Raw genomic sequence first — 20,760 nt, 5'->3', positions numbered from 1 at the left:
GTCTGTCTGTTACTCTTTCACGCCAAAACTACTGAACGGATTTGAATGAAATTTGGTATACATACGGTCTAGACCTTGGGAAAGAACATAGGCTACTTTTTATCCCGGAATTCTCACGGGAAAACTTTTTAAGGCGAAGTGAAGCGCGCGGGAACAGCTAGTTTTACATAACAATATAGATGCTTAAGTACTTATGTAATTTTCAAACCAATTAGTGTCGTTAATATAAAAAAAAGTACGACGGACGACCGAATGGCGTAGTGGTTAGTGACCCTGACTACTGAGCTGAAGGTCCCGGGTTCGATTCCCGCCTGGGGCAGATATTTCTTTAAACACAGATATTTGTTCTCGGGTCTTGGATGTGCCCGTAAAATGGCAATAGGCCCGCCCCCTATTACATTGGGACTAACATAACACTGGCGAAAAGTGGGTGCAGCAATGCACCTCTGCCTACCCCGCAAGGGAGTACATTAGTACAAGGTGTGAGTGTTTGTTTTTTTATATATAAAAAAGTTCGCGATAGGTAATCGGTGCTTTGGCATTCTATGACGCGCCAGCTGGCAAAACAAAGAACGGTCAGAGACGCAATGATACGAGGCTTATACACGCATATATAACAGTCATGCAGCGCTGTGGGTTCATGCTCGAGTAGATTTACTCAAATGAGAAAAAATCACCTATCATCACAACCCATCACGTCACCACTGCTGGGGCACGGGTCTCATGAAGAAACAGTTTTAGACCTAGTCCACCACACCGGCCTAGTGCGGGTTGGTGGACCCCAACACAAGCAAACTTGTGTTGAGAAAGTTGTCGGGTAAGTGTTCAACCGACTGTCAGATGTTTTCAAGCTGCCCGAAGGCCTCTTACTAGCTGTCGAAACAGCAGCCGGGACCCACGACTTAACGTGCCGTCCTATACACGGAACGTCTTTTTCTCGAACGGAATTTATATTTTGTAAGTTGTGATATTTATAGGTTTAAAACTTAAGTAAAACTGTCTTCCAGAGATATCACAAGATCAGCAACTTTACGTAATCGGGCTACGTGAATATTACATCAAATTTAGCTGCATCCGGCCTTTAATTTGTGTTGCTTTGTTATTGTACAATAGGAGCATCTAATTGGTAACGTCAGCAGTAATTAGAACGCACCTCCTGTTAGCCTGGCCTCTATATTTGGATTATTCAGAATTAATTATTATTATATCCCAACCGGGGAGGAAAACTCCAGGAAGTTATGCCAAAATGAACGCACTTTCGAATAGCTGAATCGATTTATTATAAAATGTTATAATGTATATTATATGGGAAGAAAGTTAGCATAATTTCGCAAGCAAAGTTTGTAAAGTGTATTGATCTATTGATCGCAAGGAAACAGGCATAAAGTGAAAAATTATTGTTATGTATTATGTAGAGTATTATTTAGAAGTTCTTAGCTATAAGACAGCCCTTTGTACCTACATTATGTTAAATTGTGATAATGTAATGTTTTTGGTGTCAAAAAAGACAGTATCGAGGATACTTTCGTTAAAAATATGTTTTTTTTCCGTAAAGCAGTTCTTGACCCCCCTCCATATAGACACAATCGAAAATATTTAAATAAAAAAAAAAACAATATAAATACATTGTTAGTAGGGTGTAATTGGGGATTCTAAATCACAGACGGCTCGCTGCGCTCGCCGTCCGTGATTTAGACCTCCCCAATCACACCCCGAGTTGCGATCCGGTGGAAACCTGCGTCGTGCAACTGATAATCGGTACTGGTCGATCAGGATATCTATCTTGTACAAATTACGTGTTACGATCAGAACATAACTTCATACTCTAACATATGCATTTTTAAATCGTAGTGTATCTAACTGCCATGTGCCAAATATATCCACCTCATCTCGAGCAGGCACAAAGTAATACTTGATATTATCGCTGACTGTAACATATTTTTCTGTATGCTTTCATTTTTTTTTTAATGTAAATTAGGTTATTCTTTGATTACTTATGTCAGTTGTTTCTGAATAAAAATACCTACATATTTTTTATAAAACTTTATTATCCAAACACCATTTTCTTAAACAAGTTACATTCCTAAGAGCACATATAGTTGGATGATAAATACAACTTGATACATCGGTCGAATGTTTATATTTTTCGTACAAACTTAGTAACTTAGGGCATTGCATATCTTCTAAGTTGTAAACTTCAGCACGTTGTAACATATTTTTAATCCAGACCATTTTTTCCGTACCCTTGCAGAAAATTATTTTATCGATCAATATTTCATTAATATACATCGAATAATTTGAATAGGGTATAAAACCATCATTCCAATATATTTTTCTATTTTTTTCTATCCATTTAACTTGTTTCTTTTCAGTCACTGACAATTTATGAAATGGAAAGGGGGGCTGGATTAACAATAGATGTATCTGATCGTTGTATAAGATACAAATTTCTTTCAAAATGAACTGATTATGATCGATTTTAAATCCTTGTACATCTACTATCACTTTCATGTTATTTTTCTAACTATATTACTCAGAGGTTTATACTCAAAAAGTCGATCGTTGATTATCAAACAGTAAGCACTTGTATTTTCAGGAATATCTTGAGATGTTTCAATTTCTAAGCGTACATCAACCGGTCCAGTCTTTAGATTATCGTTTTGCCTTGAGCAGTCAATAACAAATAGAGGTACCTTTTTCTTAAAGGTTTCCAGATCAAGCAGGGGATCAATTGGAAGGTTGTAAAATGACTGTTGAAATTTAATATACATTTCGTATAATATACTATATTTGTTTTCATCAAATTTCAAATTAAGTGAATCATAAGGAAAATACTGAGAATTTAGAAATAGCGTAACATTGGTTATATTACAGTGATCAAAATTGGAACTGTCTTTAATTTTGTTGTTTTTCCTTTCTGTCTGTAAACCAATTATAACAAATCGCGGTTTTTCCAACTGCGATGCTGTTTTAACAGACCAAGAATGCTTTGTAGTTTTTGGTAATAATGGATACTCATACAAATCCCAGTTTCTGAATGCTATTTGTATAGGATTATCTTTTTCTAAATATTTCAATAATGTTAATCTTTGACGATCTGCAACTTTTATATGTGGCATACGCCATTGAATTCTGTGTATATTTATAGATACAATATCATCTTTCTCAGCTATAATACTGTTTAAACAAGAGCTACTTCTGTTAAGTATAAGTTCATGTTTACAATTAATAATGATTTTTTTATAATCCTCAGCAAAGCCCATTAGTTTATTCAATGGAATAAGAACATTAAACGCGCCATTTTGTTTTTTTAGCCCGTCTACATCCCAACCCCAAACTGCAGCGGCTTTATTCTCACCACTATTTAATGACACATAAGATTTAATTGTTGATGTGATGCCAGTATTTTTCACACGATCGATTTCTACACCATTTATTTCATACCTGATATCTTGAAAAAGAAATGATATAGCGTTATTAGTGAAGTCAACATTTTTTTTTTGTAACTTTCCCGTCAGGTCTTTACTGCTGACAACTGCATTTCCTTCAATGTAAATAGAACTAGCTGATGGTAATACATATATATCTTGCTGATGGATTGGTATACGTATTTCATCATTTTCATTAAAACTGTTGTTATATGGATTATAGGTATGCACTTCATAGCTCTCAATTGAGTTATCGAATTTCGGTAAGTCGTTTATACTTAGTATACTCATACTTTAAACCCTAGAGCACGAAGGAAATCTTTATTATTTGGACTAACGTTTTTCAAATATTTAACACGTCTAGAACCCTTGATACATCGTTTAACAGTGGATTGTTTTATATGGTTTGTAGGAATTTTATAGTTAACACTGTTATTGAATATAATCATTTTGATTCCCGTAGATGGAGACACAACTGAATGTTTTCGTTCTGAAAATTAATTAGATTTCCTTCCGAATCAACAATTTTAATAGAAACTGATGTTATTATTTTCTTCCTCAGAGGGAAATATATAACGTTTCTTGGTACTTCAATAAATTGGTAACCAGGAGCAACGTTTGGTACAAATTCATAGATTATATGTGAAGGCGATCCGTTTATGTATGATCCTTGCACCAAATCACATTCAATTCGTATCACAGTCAGGGGAAGAATGCTTACAGGGTTCATCGACTCATGCCATTTATTTGCTTCTAGTTTTACTGGGGGAAATCCTAATAAAGGTGCTATGCTGTTTTTTACTTCAAAATTAATACACTGAGAACAAAATATAGAACACTTTAAAGTGTTATTATTTGCTTTTATTTGGATGTCGCAATCCTGGACTCTAGTTTTGACATAGTCATTTATATCTTGCAAATCGTATAAGCCGCAGGGTATTATAATTTGTTTTCCTTCATTTCCATACATGAAAACATTATTTTCGTTATTTATATTTGGCACGGAATTTAGTGCAGAAAAATACAATAAACCACACTCATATTTTTTGTTTAATGTTAAAGGAGGAAAGTAATTTGTGTTCAGCTCAGACTTATTTCCGTTGATACTAAGCGTGAAAGACATAATGACCGACTGAACCTCATTTTAAATACTGAAACTATTTATCTGAAATTATTACTTCGCCAAAAATTTTTTAAAAAATTTATACAAAGATGACCACAGTTAAAAGGATGATTCCCTTGATAATTGATATAATTATAATTAATATCTAAATTTGAACCCATATATTTAATAAATTCTTTTGGCGGTTTTAAATTACCGTAACTGTCAAAGTATTCTACAAAATTATCTAACTTCACGTAGGCTACCCAATGAGTACCATGGTTTTGAGAACTGTCTAAATTAATAACACCACTCTCATTTTTAAATGGATGCGGTGGTAATTCATCCCTCATAAATACTCCTCTGAAATAGGGAATCTTTTTTCCATAGTACATAATATCAATGTTAGTAAGAGCTCGATTAGGTAGCCTCTGATTTAGTTTTTTGACTTTATTGGATATATTCCTAATCCATTTTTATATGGTTTGAGTTGTAGCCCTCTTCCGATACAATTAAAGCGCCTCCATTTCATGGTTATGCCTTTTAAGTTCTTGCAAACGTTCTTTAGCAGACTTTATTGCTTTGATTGCTTTAGCTATACCCGCAGCTCCTCCTGCTAAACTGCCAGCAGCGGACAATCCAGCAAATATGGGTATTAATGGTAAAATACCGCCAGTTTTTGGAACTGGTATTACACGCGGTATATTTATAGGTAGGTCTGATGTGAACTCCTTAGCTGCTGCAAAAGCTAGGTCGATAGCAGCCTTTTTACACTTGGGTTTTAATTTATGCATATGTTTCTTCGTTTGAGAGATGATATTCCTAAAAGTCTTTCGAATTCCATTACCTGAGTTCTTAGATTTAATTTTACTAGGAACAATATTTTTCTGGAGTTCATTTAGATCTTTGTTTTGCTGCGATCGTTTTTTTGTCATTTGGATGAATCAGTTTTTGGTAGGTTATTATAACAAAACACTGTTACCAATCATGCACGGAGTAAGACTGATGACTTTCTTGTGTGTAATTTGTTTATAAAATGTTTGTTTTATCAATCCAACAATTTTCTCTTGAAGACAATCCTAGCCACTTAACAAAGAGCTTGTTTTTTTTTTCTTTTTATAACTTTTTCAACAAGATAATTATTAGGATATTTGGTTTTTTGTAGTTCTTGAGAATAGAACGATCCTAAGATAGGTTGATGGTTAGCATCTTCTAAAAGGTAAGTTACAGGATTGGTTTCCTGCACTTTAACTATCTTAAATATTTCAGTTGACCAATTCGGAGTATATCCTTTTTCAAATGTTCCTTTGTATTTACTTATCCGAACAAATTCACCAAGTTTAAACATCCTGCATTTTTTTAAACGTAAAGTTTGTATTTTTTTGTATCTTTCCTGTAGTAATTTCTTATTATTTTTATTGACTTCAGCGGGTGCTAAGCCAATCGTTCTATGAGTTTTGTTATTATACGATTTTATTGAATTATCCAGTAGACCAACAAGCCAGTTATAACTTCCTTGCAAATGAAATTGTTTATAAATTTTACTTTTTAAAGTTCTTATGAATCTTTCCACTATAGATGCTTTTTTTGTGGAATATGTGGAATAATGGTTAATTCTATACTTATTAACCAGCGATTTAAATGACTTATTATAAAACTCAGTGCCAAAATCAGTTTGCAGATTTTTAGGAATGCGTCCTGCTTCGAGTAATTTCTTAAACGCTTGAATTATATTTTCTTTTTTCTTTAGTTTTAAGGGATATGCCCAAGCATACTTTGAAAAAGTATCAATCACTGCTAAAATATACTTATAGTTTTTATTATCTTTGTAAACAGATTGCATATCAATTAAGTCAGCTTGCCATAAATCATCTATATCTTTCATAACAACATGCCTCCGTGGAAAAATTTTTCTCGCGTTTCTATGTATTTCATTTACAATGTTTTCTTTACTCATTTTTTTTTAATTTTGTGACTCAATAATTCAACATTTTTACTAAGACTTGTGATATCAGTATTCATTTGCTGTACTGTTTGATTTAGTGTGTTTATTTTTTTTGTATTTATTTCAATTTGTTTATCAATATATCCTTTTGTAGCGCAATCAGTTTGATCAATGGGTGTTGCTATATGTTTAATGACTTTATATTGGGCATTGAAATTGTTATTGTCATCAACTAATAAGTTAGCAGTAGTTGATCTTGTTGATATGTTTTCCATTATTTGTATCTTATTTATATGGTGACCAAACTTATCAACATTCATGTTGAGTAGCTATGAGAATACTGATAAATGTAATGATCTTCATCCAGTTTTATTCCTTTATGATGCCGCCTTCTTTTAATTCCTCAATAATAGATATTATCTCATTGTCATGATTGGTATTTCCAGCATCTTTTGAAGCTATTAAAATTTTTAACCTATCGATCAATTCATTAGGATCATCCCAATAAATGAAATCAATATTTGAATTATACTTTTTTAAGGTCGGTAACTTACAGCCTTCTCCTTCTTTAACATTATTTAATTCATGTTTTGAAAATAATGGTTTTACAATATTTTTGTATTTATTGCTTTTATCACCTTTAATTTGACCCAAAGGTTCATAATCTCTTCTGTGCGCGTTTGTTTGGCATAAAATGTCTTTATAGTTTAGTTTATCTTCCATAGATATGACCTTGTTGTCCGGTTTACTATGAAACAATAATTCCATCAGACCTTGAGTGGCTTCGTAAGATTTATTACCTATTATAGCCATTGATTTGTTGCCTACTGAATCGAAGGTTATAGGAGTGTTACCTATCATAAGTTTATTATTTTTATTACGAACTCCAAATGGTACCTGCAGGTTTTTATAATCATCTTTTAATATCGTTTGGATCGGTGTACTAAAAGGTGAACTTATAGGTTTTAAATTGGTCGGTGTAGAAGATTCGGATTCTGTATTAGATTCAAAATCTGCACTTTCAATGTTATCATCACATGGTTCACTAGTAGTAATAAAAGAATTTTTATCTGAAGAGTTTTCAACTTGCGGAACAAGAGCACAACTCTTCGTAGATGCTAATTCTTCCAAGGGATTGATTATTGATTTGAATATTTTTCGTGATTTTAATTCCAAATCCTCATCTATTTCTTGCATTCTTTTCACTTTATTTTTTATACATTTTACAGAATTTATTATTTGTTCTTTTACATGGGGATCCATTATTATTACTGGATGATTTTATTGAATCTATGAAACGAGCAGATAGATAACTAGCAAAAAGTTATGTGACTAGTTTTACTCTCACGCCTGCATATATATATTCATATCTACTGAATTCAATCAAATTTCACAAACACATCGAATGATTTTCTATACCGTTCATTATTTAAGGCACAATCTTTGTTAATGATCAAACAAGTGAAAGGGTCTTTCCATATATCTGAACACATTTTTTTAAATATTACCCAACTTATATCAGAATTTACATGTTCATCATAAATATGTTTTAAATTTATATCGTCTTGTTTGAAAATTATTAAAAAGTTAACATTATCTCTTATTAACTGCTTAGGTATTTTAGAATAAGTTTGGGATAAATAAAAACAATCTATTTGCTTATGTCTCCCCATAGAAAAGTAATTTCTTATATTTACTTGATTTTCACAAGTAACATCATCAAAAATAAAGATCGATTTATTTAAGGCCTTATCAGGTGGAATTACATCATTATTATTCTTAAACATGAATAAATTAATACTGGGAATTCTACTCAAAACTTCTTTTAGAAAACGGTATTTCGGTTGAAATATAGTCTTCGAATAAAGGTATATATTTTCAAATTTAAGACCATTTTCATGCAGTAATAAACTTATCATTGTATTTGTTTTACCGCAATTTGAGGGCCCGCATATTATACAACGGATTGAATTAGGCAATAATTTGCTATGCCTGATGACATTGGAAGAATGATCAACCTTTATATTTTTAATTTCTAATGAGAGAGGTTGCTTCACTAACTTCATTTTGTCTTCTAACAAAATTGGAGTAAATTATTACTTTTATAGATGCCTCGTCGTTGGCATTATGAAAAGAAACAACTTAGCCTTTTTTGGTATTATTAGCATTATAGTGCATACACGCGTGATGTGATTCATACTTATTAAATACCTGCCTGAAATAAGATCCTCTTGTTTTCATTACATCATCAACTTTCAAGTTGACTAGACACGTAAATTTCTGCTGTAAGTAATCAAAATATTTACTAATGATTTTATAACAAGTTTTTATTTTTTTAGATTGTAATACTGTATACTGTATTCTATGTATTTATTATATTTGTTGCAGATAATGGCGAAGATTAACCCTCTGTTTTCGCAAGATACGTGTCTAGAAATGAGCCCGCCTATTGGTAATATCAGCCAAGATAGCCCATTTCCCGCTTATGTTCAAGGATGGGATGAATGTGGATGGCTAGATAAAGTTGAAAAAAAGCAACCAGAAAAAGAAAAGAAGTTATCAAAATGCGGAAAAACAAAAAAATGCAAATGTATTAATCAATCTTCTACGTTCATATTAAAAAACGATCAGCGCAAGGGACGATTTTTGATAAAAATTGATATTGAAGCTTTCGATAACAGTGACAATGATGTTGATTCTGAAGGCAGAAATTCTAATTTTAACGCTGTCAAACTAAAAAAATTGCTAGCATAAAATGACATTTACGAAAACAATCATAGAGTCGAATTTTAAACAAAGAAATTAAGGTTTTGACGTCTCTAAATTTAAAATTTCCGCCTTCAGAATCGATATCAATGAACATGCAGTGAGTGCCCAATATATTATGACTGATCAGTATGATGAAGTGATGGACGCTGCTCAATGTGTGGTACGCAAAATTTTAAAAAAAATGTGTGAGCAATAAAATGTATTTTAATGGAAATAGATTATCATCATCTTCAGCCTATAATAGTCCGCTGCTGGATTAATGCAAATGATAGGTATATCCTTAATAAAAAAAAGATAATAAATTTATATTCAATAAAAAATATGTTTTTTATTTTACTCATACTTACAGGCACATTTTGGAAGATAGGTCAGCGGTAAATAAAAAAAATAATATTTTAATGCATGAACTGTTTTATTCATAGTAACTGGGTATACATTTATCACTAAGAATTTACAAATACAATTTAACATGCGAGCATGACCTGTTTTATGCATAGTAGGTACAATTATCACTAAAGGTACTAATCCATGCATCGCGGCTTACGACTATGGCGCGCGGCCAATGCCAGTATTTTTCATCGACATCAGCGTGACAGTTAAAAAGCCGCGATGCGCGGAATAGTACCTTACATATCTTAAAAATTATTACCTTCTTACAAAACACAATGACACATACTTATGCGAGCATAACTTGTTTTATTCATAGTAGATAATACATTTATCACTGTGTATCTAAAAAGAATTACATAATACAATTTAAGAAGTAGCATTAAAGAGAAGTATTACAATGACCCCAAGGTAGAGTTGTTATTTTATCTTCTAAAATTTGTCTTTTATTGTCAGATCTACATAGTATTAATTTATTAACTCTTTGTGTAAATATTTGATGATTTTTTGAACGAATTAAAAACATATCATCCCTAAAGCTTTCGTTTTTAAATAGTGACTTTTTGTATTGATTTAATTGAAGTTTTTTTGTTACAGATTTTTTAATTCCTTTTGCTTTTTTAATACTGTTTTTACATGTGTCTATAAAATATAACTTAGCTCTTAAGCCAACGAATTCCGAAATTATTTCTCCACCCAATTCATCCTTAAAATACCCAGGTATTTTCATATTTTTGGGAGGTATTTTGTAAATATTATTTTTCTCGAAGTTACTGGTATCAAAGTATTGTATATTATCTTTCATATCTTCATAAAAGTCATTCGTATATATCAAGTAAAGAAGGCTATCTGTGTCTGTATAGCATAATTGTATACGTTTGTCATAAAAAGGTTTCATAAAGGAATAGTGAAATCTATACAAATGAGTTTTGGCTAATTCGAGAACAGAAAAACCGATGTATATTGGTCTGTCTAAAATAACATGTGTTCGCTGTAAATGAATGGCCACCAGGTTCTCAGATATAATCGCTAAATTTTTAAAATTCGGAGCGCTTATATATTTTTCTGCACCGCAAAGTTTATTTGTATTGTTGCAAACATCTTTCCACACTGTAACTAATTTAACATCGACTTGTTTCCGTTTATTTTCTATTGTTTTTCCGAATATTGAATTGTTTTGTTTTTTAAAGAAGTCTTTTTCAAAATCCGAGGTGGCCTTTTGACGAAGGGATGTATTTAGCGAAATATAGGGTTCTAAAAATACTTTCTGATCAAACGCTAGTATTTTATGTATCTTTAATAATTTTAATCCATGTTTCAGGCATTCTTTTAGGTGAACATAATGAATAATATAATGATGTTTATCATATAAATTAGCAATAAGTTTGCTAGTTGTACCGCCGGCGGGAACTAACTTTTCAGGCGCAAATGGCAAATCAGAGTGCTCTTTATGGATATTAGCTGGGTAGCTGAGATCCACCTCTAGTATAAATCCTTGATTATCATCAGCACTATGATTTAAAATATTAAATTTCTGTATTTCAAAATCATTTAAAAAATGAAAATTACTTGTTGGAAGCTTTTTCATCATCGCAAATCCGTATAAATTTACGCAATCCAAGTAAATTAGAAATGAGTTTGGTTCATTTTTATCATAATGTGGTAAGTATTTGTTATTAGCCTTTGCATATCTTAGGGAACACTGCGCCAAGCCACCTCGTATTCCATTTTCAATCATTTGATACATTTCTAAATCCGATATTAAATCTAATTCAACTTTTGTGAATTTTAACATCGCATCCCAACTTAATGATGGAGATGAGATATAGTAGCATGGATCCAATTGATAATATTTTAAACTCATACTACGAAATTTTTCAAAAATATCGCATAACAATAGCACATCACATTTTAAATAAAGATCCGTATACTCTCCAATATTTTTAATATTAAAGGATTGCCACACATTCAACGCATGCTTATAATCTTCTTCGGACACATCTTCAGAATTAAGTTTACTAAAGAAGTGTTTTCGCTCGGGAAGTTGGTTCTCACTATAACGGTCCCATGAATTGACATAATCATAGCAATAAATTCCTTTGCGACGAACCAAATCGAACAAATATTGATCTTTGAAATATTTACGTAGGTTTATAAAGTCACTAGAACTTAGTGTTTTGGCTAGTTTATCTAAACCAGAACTCAAAAAATTAAAAGAATCTATGAACTTTAGCTGAGCCACATTTTTTGCGTCAATAGGTATAAACTTAGTAAAGGAAATGAATTTTTCTTTATTTTTAGGAATGAGATTAAGGGCCCGTACAGGGTGACGTGCACCGCCAAATTTGGGTTTTCAGTGCTCTTCACACAGCACACGCAGTGACACGCACACATGTAAGTTTGCACAGTGGGTCGATAAACTTTTACTCGCCAACTTTATTGACAATTATGTTCAAGTACGTAGGTGGTCTGAAAAGTTTCCGACCTCAACGTGAAGATGGTAGCACACATCAATTAAAGTCAGGGAATGTAATTGTGCATCTTTTGACAGCAACACTTTAAAGTTTCAGCCATTTTTGACGCGCGGTTTTTATTTTACAGTCGTTTGAGTGAGTCGATGTGAGCATTTCTGTGAAAATGGAAAAAATCGAGTATCGAGCTGTCTTAAAATATTTGTTTTTGAAAGGGAATGCCCCTACGCAAATCAAAGATGAGTTAGATTCTGTGTACGGGGACTCTTCACCGTCATTTACCACAGTAAAATTTTGGGCAGCCGAATTTAAACGTGGCCGTAAGAGCTTCGGAGATGATGAACGTTCGGGACGTCCAAAAACTGCAACTACTGACGATAACATCGCTAAAGTTCACCAAATGGTGTTAGACGACCGCCGAATTAAAGTGAGAGATATAGCAGAGGGAATGAAAATGTCCAGAGAATGTGTTTGTCACATATTAAATCAAGATTTAGGCATGAGAAGGCTGTCCGCGCGTTGGCTGCCGCATTTGCTAACGTCAGACCAACGACGTGTTCGAATGAACATTTCCAATGCTCTGTTGGCGCAGTTTAGGCGCAATAAATCCGAGTTTTGGCGCCGCCTAATTACTATATGAGAGACTATTTAGAAGAATAAAAATAAATTTTAAGAAAAAAAATCTTGTATCTATGTTAGGTTGGAAACTTTTCAGACCACCCACGTATATTTTGGGTGATTTTAGGGTAAGCATAATTTTTAATTACACTGGTAAGCACCAGGAAAGAGTAGAAATTAATAGGGGTGTCACTTTTCTCTATACTCGGAACCCGATTAGATTTCTAAACAAATGTGGTATTTACTTGTAGAAAGGTAACTACAGGTATTAAAGTGTAGATAATAAGTTATACTAAACCGAAAGGGGATGACTCAAGGGGTCATTCTGAACAACTTTGGTTCTACGAGTTTTGCAAATTCGAGAAAAAAATAATCGTTTTCCATGGTAAAAAGTCACGTGTCCACAAAGTTTCTATGAAAAAGGTTTTTTTTAGGTTAATTTTTAAAACTCGTAGAACAAAAGTTCAGAATGAAACCCTGTCTCACTTGTTTTTACCCGACTGCCGAAGGAGGAGAGTAATGTTTTTCGATTGTATGTATGTATGTATGTAAGTATATTTTTGGTAGCAGAAAAATATATTTTATTATTTTTAGGTTTTCGTACCTCAAAAGGAAAAAAGGAAAAAAGGAACAGTTATAAGATCTCTTTGTTGTCCGTCTGTCTGACTGACTGTCTGTCACCGCCCTTTTTCTCAGAAACGGGTAAAGATATCAAGCTGATATTTCGCATAGATATGGCGAGTACCCAAAAAAAAAATGGGGTACTCCCTCTCCCATACAAGTAAATTGGCGCTGATATTTTTTCCGGTTATTTTGATGGTGTAGGTAGGGATGAATAGGTTTTTTAATATAATAGGTATAAAAAAGGTTAAAATATAATTATTTTGCTTTTACCCTTAAATTTGGGGACCACACCATAGACAAATCCTAATTAAAAAAATGATTTCAATAGATGGCGTGATTTTATGTTGGATAACTCAGAATAAGAAGTGATGATATCTCAGAATAATAATGGTTAATGGTGCTATTCCACTGAGCACCGAAACCAGTGGGACGCTAGTGAAAAGTGGTCATGGAAATGCACCAGGGTAGACCCTGCTCCTAGAACAATGCATGAGTTTGTGATTTGTGTACGTGCGTGAAAAGCGAGAATGGAAACTTTGAATATTTTCTTGATTTTTTTATTATTGATGCAATAACATTGAATTTAGTAAACCCAGTAAACCTAACTAATCCAGAGAAAACCTAAAATATCTTTCTCTCTCTCTGAAAAACATACTTAATAGCCCAAACTCGATGCTTTTAGCTATTAAGCTAATTTAGCTATTATCTTTGAAATAAAATTCAATCACCACCGTGTTACTGCCCTCATCAGATCCTCACGAGACCATACCTCAACCAGCACCATGAAACTGTGTTTTTGAATCCTTACCTAATGTTCCTACGTATTGTCATCACTTAGATCCATTCGCTATATTCCTGCTCCTCATCCCAGGGCCGTGGGGACCGGAGGCACGTCAGCTTTTTAAAGACATCAGCAGCAGACTAATAGAAGTCTCAAGGGACCCTAGGGCTGGCACTTACCTATCACAAAGGCTAAGCATCGCTATACAGCGGGGTATCGCGGCCGGCGTCTTGGGTACCCTACCCGACAGTGGCAGCGATCTGGCCAGCATCTTCTTTTTAGTTTAATTTTAATTTTATATTAGTTAGTTTTAGTTAGGCATTAATAATTATAATTTAATCAAGAAGTACCATGTAACTAATAAAAAACATTATCATTTAATGTATTGAGTATATTATAAGAATTATACTTCCTCAATTTCAAATCAAATTATGTTGGTGTCATAAAAGTTGAAAAAGTGCAATAACAACCAATGTGCAGTGATTTTGTGTCTGTACACAATTAGATCGCGAGCTGTCAGTGCTGCCTAAACCGACGTGACCCTTCTTTGGAGGCCACCGGCCGACTGAGTCAAACGTCGCCTGTGTTTATGATTTTATAACACAGAAAGCCGCCATAGATATTTGTATGAAGATTTGAGGGAAAAAAATTGCTCAAGTTTGGGATTAATTTACACAAAATAGGTGTGTGTTCATTAAAAAACAAGGTATTTAGCGCCTAGTCCAAGCATTTATCTTTATAATTTGATAAGAATTATATGAAAATTCTTGATAATTACGACACAGTTGTTACAATACGGGAGTGTGATTTACTGGTTTTTCAGATTTAATTTACAGTTATCCATAAGCATTTACTTAAATTCAAATGATTCAGCACCTAGCTAAACTCTTCGGCTACCTGTGTGATTTTTTTCAAGACTGTAGAGCATCATTTACTACATAATTCTATGACAATGCCAACCCTCGATTCCCTATTGCCGACCCTTAACACGTCCTATTATACTTGACAGTTCATTAATGAATAAATGGCAATCATAACCCGATAAATTATGAAATATTATGGGAATGAAAGGACAAACTTTAGCTTTTAAGTTACACGACTTGTGGCTAGGACCTCGATATTTACCAGTGAAATGATCATGGTCTGCTACTTTAATTTCATCGCGCGAAAAGTTTTTTTCACAGAAATAGCACGTATTTGCGTTATCAAAGGATGTTTTTTCCTCTTGGCTTAAAGGCAACATAGGTTGCGCGACTGACAATATCTGATACAATCTTTTAACATCATTTGAAATAGTTTCCACAAATTTTTTAGCACAGCGGGCCCCGCGATATGAAACATACTCATTTAATTCCGGGTTAGATTTACAGCAGATGTAATATGCAAAACAAGTAGCTTCATGTTTTTGAATGTTTTCTACATGTTCAGATTTGTTCTTGTCATTGTACTCATGAAGTAAACTTTCAAAGTCCCCGTAAATAACTATTGGAATTCGTTGCGTCTTATCTACGTTTGAAAATGATATCTTACTGCCTTCCGGGGGCAATGTAGTTTTTACTCTTGCACAGTTATGATCACAAAGCTTTTTTTCTGAATTAAAATAAATAAAACATTCATCGCATAAAAATATTTTACATTTATGCTGCGTAAGTTGGTTACGAACAAGTCTATCAAAGTTTTTGATCAGACAATAATGTCCTTTTCCACCGTTATCAATATATAGCAAATTTACGTGAGTAAGTTTACGTGATGAAGTTTTAAATAGTGGTCCAACGACATCACTGTTCGTTTCTAGGCCGTAAACATTAATACTTATGTCAGGATTTAATTTCTCAAATAATTTAATGTCCTCAAAACTTGGTGGGAAAGTCATTCCCGCAGTGTTTAACACTTTGGAATAATGGGGATACATTCTTACTCTAACTGGGTTATTTTTCGCGGGATATAAATGAGCCATTATACTCCACAAGAAACAATGTTCGTCCTTATTTTGAATATTTAAACAAGCTTTAGTTCTGCTTATTTTCGCCGGTAGTTTAACGAAAGATCCAGCTCTCAAGGGATTGTATTTATTTATGTTTACCTCTAAATGGCTTATAGAATCAATCGTCCAACCAGACTCTGAAAGTTCAAACTCGGAACATTTGGTAACAAGTTTTTCTGCTGAGTTGCAATAAACAGATGAAATATCTGAATTTTCAAAAAGAGCCTCATAACTTGTGTTGAAAGATTTTATTGACGTTTCCTCGTTTTTCGGCAAAGTATAAGAGACATAAAGCTCAAAGTTAATTTTTATTGCTCTATGTGCTACCAAAGATTTTTTGATAAGATTACAGACAGTATCTTTTATATTTAACAAAATAGTTCTGGCGATAAGCACGATGTTGATGGATTGACTCTATAGCTCAAAATTCGATTTTTAAAAGCCGTGGCTATTATTAACACATTATCGAATTCGGATCTGATTAAACTGTTGGATTTATGAATGTTAGATTTTTTATGCGCTGCATAACTTGGTACGACCACATTACAAGTTGTGCAAAACATTTTATTTATTAATATTAAATAAAGAAACCTTATTTATTTTTACTGGATTGTCATAAATTTTTAACTAGTAGGTATATTAAAGTATAACGTACCTACCTTGTATATTTACCGAGTTTCTCAATTATTACAAGTATTAAGTCACTACTACAACATCAATAATCGAAAGCGAATAGACAGATATGTGTTTAAATCCAAAAAAGTTATTTTACGAATCATTAGCTAATAAGTAATTCAAAGGTTAGAGTAATATGTAAATAATTCTATAATTGTTTGATTATATATTTAAAATAACAAAAGTACATATTAATTTTTATATATGCCAATAGGTTGGGTACCTAGGTATAACCGTAACCATACAGTTGAAAAACGTAGGCCTCTAATATGAATAGCAGTTGGGGTAAATGATGGGCTGAATATGAGCAAAATCTTCCCGAGTCGCTTGAACTAGACGACTCGTCGCGCGCCACACGCTACTGTTAGTATCCGCGCCTACTTTTATAGCAAGGATTGGATGACGCCACTTCTCATCCTGGAGTTTCTCCGCTTCCGCTGTGTTATAAACGCGCAGCTCAATAAAATATTCGCCTCGCTTGAGGGGATCTCGCTGAGTGCTGTACCCAGAAGCAGTCCTCTGCGTAAAGAAGCTGCGTAGTTGTGTTGCAGGCACCGCCGCGCGACTGCATTTGCCTGGAACAACGTTTGTTGCTTCGTCCTGAAAGTAAATAAAAAGTAATTAGAAATCAGCCCTTACTCATACACAATCGCCTGAAAATCGAATGAATTAAAAAAATAACGAACGGGTTGAGGATTGCACTCCCTGGTTTCAAAAACTTTACTGTATGCTGAATTTAAAGGGGAATTGATAATGCACACGCATACACACGCACACACATGTGCACACTTAACAGTCCACTGCTAGACATGGGCTTCTTTCGAATACGATCTGAATTTATTTTCTTTACACCAAATGCCTGTCCAATAAACATTAATTCGTCGAACTGCAGTTAAAGAGCACCAGTACTTATAAATGGCTGAACCGATTTTGATGAAACTTAGCCAAAGTTTTATAAAAAGCTTCATACCAAATAAAAAATATGAATGTTTTATTAATTACCTCGGAATCAGGAAAAACAGCACGCTTGCGTTTAACGGCCGAGGGCTGCGTTGCCGGGATGGGCTCCTCGGGCTCGGTGTCGGAGCCGCAGGCGAACAGGTCTCGCGGGGCGACGCTCGCAGCGGGCGGCGGCGCTGAGCTCTTGGAACTAGCTTTACCGCGTTTTGCTGGTTCTTTCTTCTTTTCTTTTTTCTGGTTCGAGGCAGGATTGGTAGAGCTGGATGCGAAGATATCCTCGTCTGCCCAAAACGGATTTTGCGACCAGTGAGCCCTGAAAGTAAACATACATAAACTTCGTAAAAAAACTGTTGAATAGAAACGCAGTTACGTTAAATTTCTTTCAAATTTATGAAAAGTATAATAGATGATAAATTTGGGCATAGGTAGGAACTATTTGCTCTTACATCGTCACATTATATACCTAACTCTTCTATCCTTTTTTTAAGTGCTCTTACTGGGAAGGGAATATATGTATAGTTAAAAAAACTAAGTTTCTAAGGGTGCTGAAATATATCTTAAAAGTTTCAGTCAAATGGAATAAATCAGAGTGCGATAAAGTAATAAAATAGACACGTACATACTTATGAAGATCTGCTGAGGAGCTACAGGAACACCAGCACTTATAATCACAACACTGAACCACTGAACGATGCAGTATAATGTCACTCTCGCAGTCTCGCGTATGAAAAAGGTCCTCTGAGGCGGAGCGAATAGTTTTGTTCAGCAAATTATAAGGCGCGATTCATAATGCAAAACCAACATAAATATATATTTTTGTTAATACATGTTTAAAGTATAATAAACCTTATGTCCCGAATCCTTAAGAACTAATTACTCAACTTAATAAGTCATAGTGATTCTTTAGTATAAACTCATCCTTACATACCTTAAGCGGGTCATACATTTGATTATGTTTACCGAATTCAGAAATAAGATACTATAATTTTAAAAGGCAATGGCTTCCAATAAGGCATTACATGAAATAGTTGCTAGAGATCTTTAATAACATACTAGGACGTTACTATCTAGTAGCATATCCAAGTTATATTAAGCTACGGAGACATTTTCCGTGTTTTCAAAGCTTTTCACCTCAAATCAAACCTACCTACATCTTCCGCTTTCTGTTTCCAAAAGGCCAATAAAAGTTAATCATCGATTGAATTATGTATTGGAAACTAGCTGTAAGTATGTTTTAACTGCACTAGCTCGCATTGTAAATAAATCTTAAGTGGATAAGTGATCAGAAGAAGGTCTTTCAAATGGAAAGTCAGATTCATTTCCTTAAAAAATTCTATGATATATATAATATAATTTTATTCTTTAATTGCCAACTTAGCCAATGGCTCTCGACCAAGAGGTCGCGGGTTCGAATCCGCGGGGCAACACGCGCTGTGAAGATATGTATTTTGAGTTGTACTCATATTTGTTAGGCCGTTAAGACATTGCATTGCAGGCTGAATCACCTGATTATCAGAAAAGCAAGATAAATCTGTACTTCGAAACGCAAGTTACGCCCATGGTGCTCATGCGCATTACCATATAAAATCTGGCGAAACACGCGCTGAGGGTTCCGTAACATCATGTATAAACAGGGTGTTGCAAAATTGGTATACTAAGCCGAAACCTACATGTGCAGCATGGTATATCTAAGCCTGAAACTGAAATCAGAATTTGGAAATTTGTGAAAAAAATACCTTTTAACCACGATCACGATATACATCAAGTACCAATAAATATAATAATGGATATTAAAATATATATATTTATATTTCAATGTGATTAAATGAAAAAATATATTGAAAACAAAAATTGCATTCCAAGTACGTACCTAGCAGGTGAAATAACTAACATTCACTTGTCATGCATGTAAATCAGTACCTACTTGTTGAAGTATTTATAAACAATTTCTTCATTGAGGCAGATATCATGTGGCATAAAACGAGACGTGACGTATTAGAACCATGTATTAGTTTACATTTAACATGCATCAAATTAGTACATAGTAGACTGAAATAAAGGCTACATTGAATGAAACATAAGTTTGTATTCCTACATCGCGCTGTCAAAGTTTTTACGATCCTTCGCTATATATACAAAAAACAAAGTTATTAACTTGACTGGTCTTGTATGATATGCATTGCATGAGTAGGATACGCCCAATCCGAAATTGCAAGTATCCTTGTACCTAGTCACCCATGCTACACCATAAACGTTAGTAAGATGTGGGCAGTCTGAACACGTTAATGGTAGACGCATGAAATGAAATACTATTGAATGGGAAATTATTGAATGAGAAATTATTAAATGGGAAAATGACCCGAGCAAGCGGTGTACCGTAAAAACATTACTGACTGAACATTATTGATTACCAGACGGTACACCGCATGCGAAGGTTTTGCTGTTTTTTACAATAATTTGGTAAACACTTGCAATTAAACCTTTAGATAAATAATAGTTGTTAGACATGACGCTCTAAAACATTTGCTATTTTTCTACATTGCTGTATTAAAAATGATACTGAGACCGCCCGCATATTTAATGGTAGACTGTGAGTAAAAGCTCGATCAGGATTATGTATCTGGTACTGATTTGTACAAGATAAATATCCTGATGGACCAGTACCGATTATCAGTTGCGCGACGCAGGTTTCCACCGGATCGCAACTCGGGGTGTGATTGGGGAGGTCTAAATCACGGACGGCGAGCGCAGCGAGCCGTCTGTGATTTAGAATCCCCAATGGACAACATTTCAAAAAACTAAAGCTCCTATAAATCGAAAACCATTTCGAGATTTAGCTCTAAAGGCCACAAAAAAAATGTTTTTGTATTTTTTGGATGTATCATTTTCGAGAAAATCATAAAATAGTAAAAAAGTGCTGATGCCGTCATGCATCAGGTGCGATGCATTTTGATGATCAAAGCCCATAGATTTAAAAACAAAGTAACTGTCACTTTCATTTTTGATTGACGTTGAC

The 20,760-nt window shown here is 33.8% G+C and overlaps 1 protein-coding gene across 2 annotated transcripts; it reads right to left on the bottom strand.

Annotated features, from left to right (window-relative positions):
* Positions 1–16,929: 16,929 nt before the first annotated feature.
* LOC125488538 lies at positions 16,930–20,517 on the bottom strand. 2 transcript variants are annotated; one of them, XM_048630200.1, is made up of 3 exons: positions 18,364–20,517; positions 17,787–18,057; positions 16,930–17,384 (listed from the first exon to the last, which is right to left on the bottom strand). In XM_048630200.1, coding segments are annotated over exons 1-3 (609 nt in total). In that variant the 5' UTR covers positions 18,366–20,517; the 3' UTR covers positions 16,930–17,048. The 2 variants fall into 2 exon arrangements, with proteins under 2 accessions (XP_048486157.1, XP_048486156.1); XM_048630199.1 differs by having other exon boundaries at positions 17,787–20,517.
* Positions 20,518–20,760: the final 243 nt, after the last annotated feature.

Source organism: Plutella xylostella, chromosome 25 (assembly GCF_932276165.1).
Source record: "Plutella xylostella chromosome 25, ilPluXylo3.1, whole genome shotgun sequence".
In the NCBI taxonomy this organism is placed as follows: domain Eukaryota; kingdom Metazoa; phylum Arthropoda; class Insecta; order Lepidoptera; family Plutellidae; genus Plutella; species Plutella xylostella.
The sequence above is the reverse complement of the archived record's forward strand: the minus strand, read 5'-3'. Positions and strand labels throughout refer to the sequence as shown.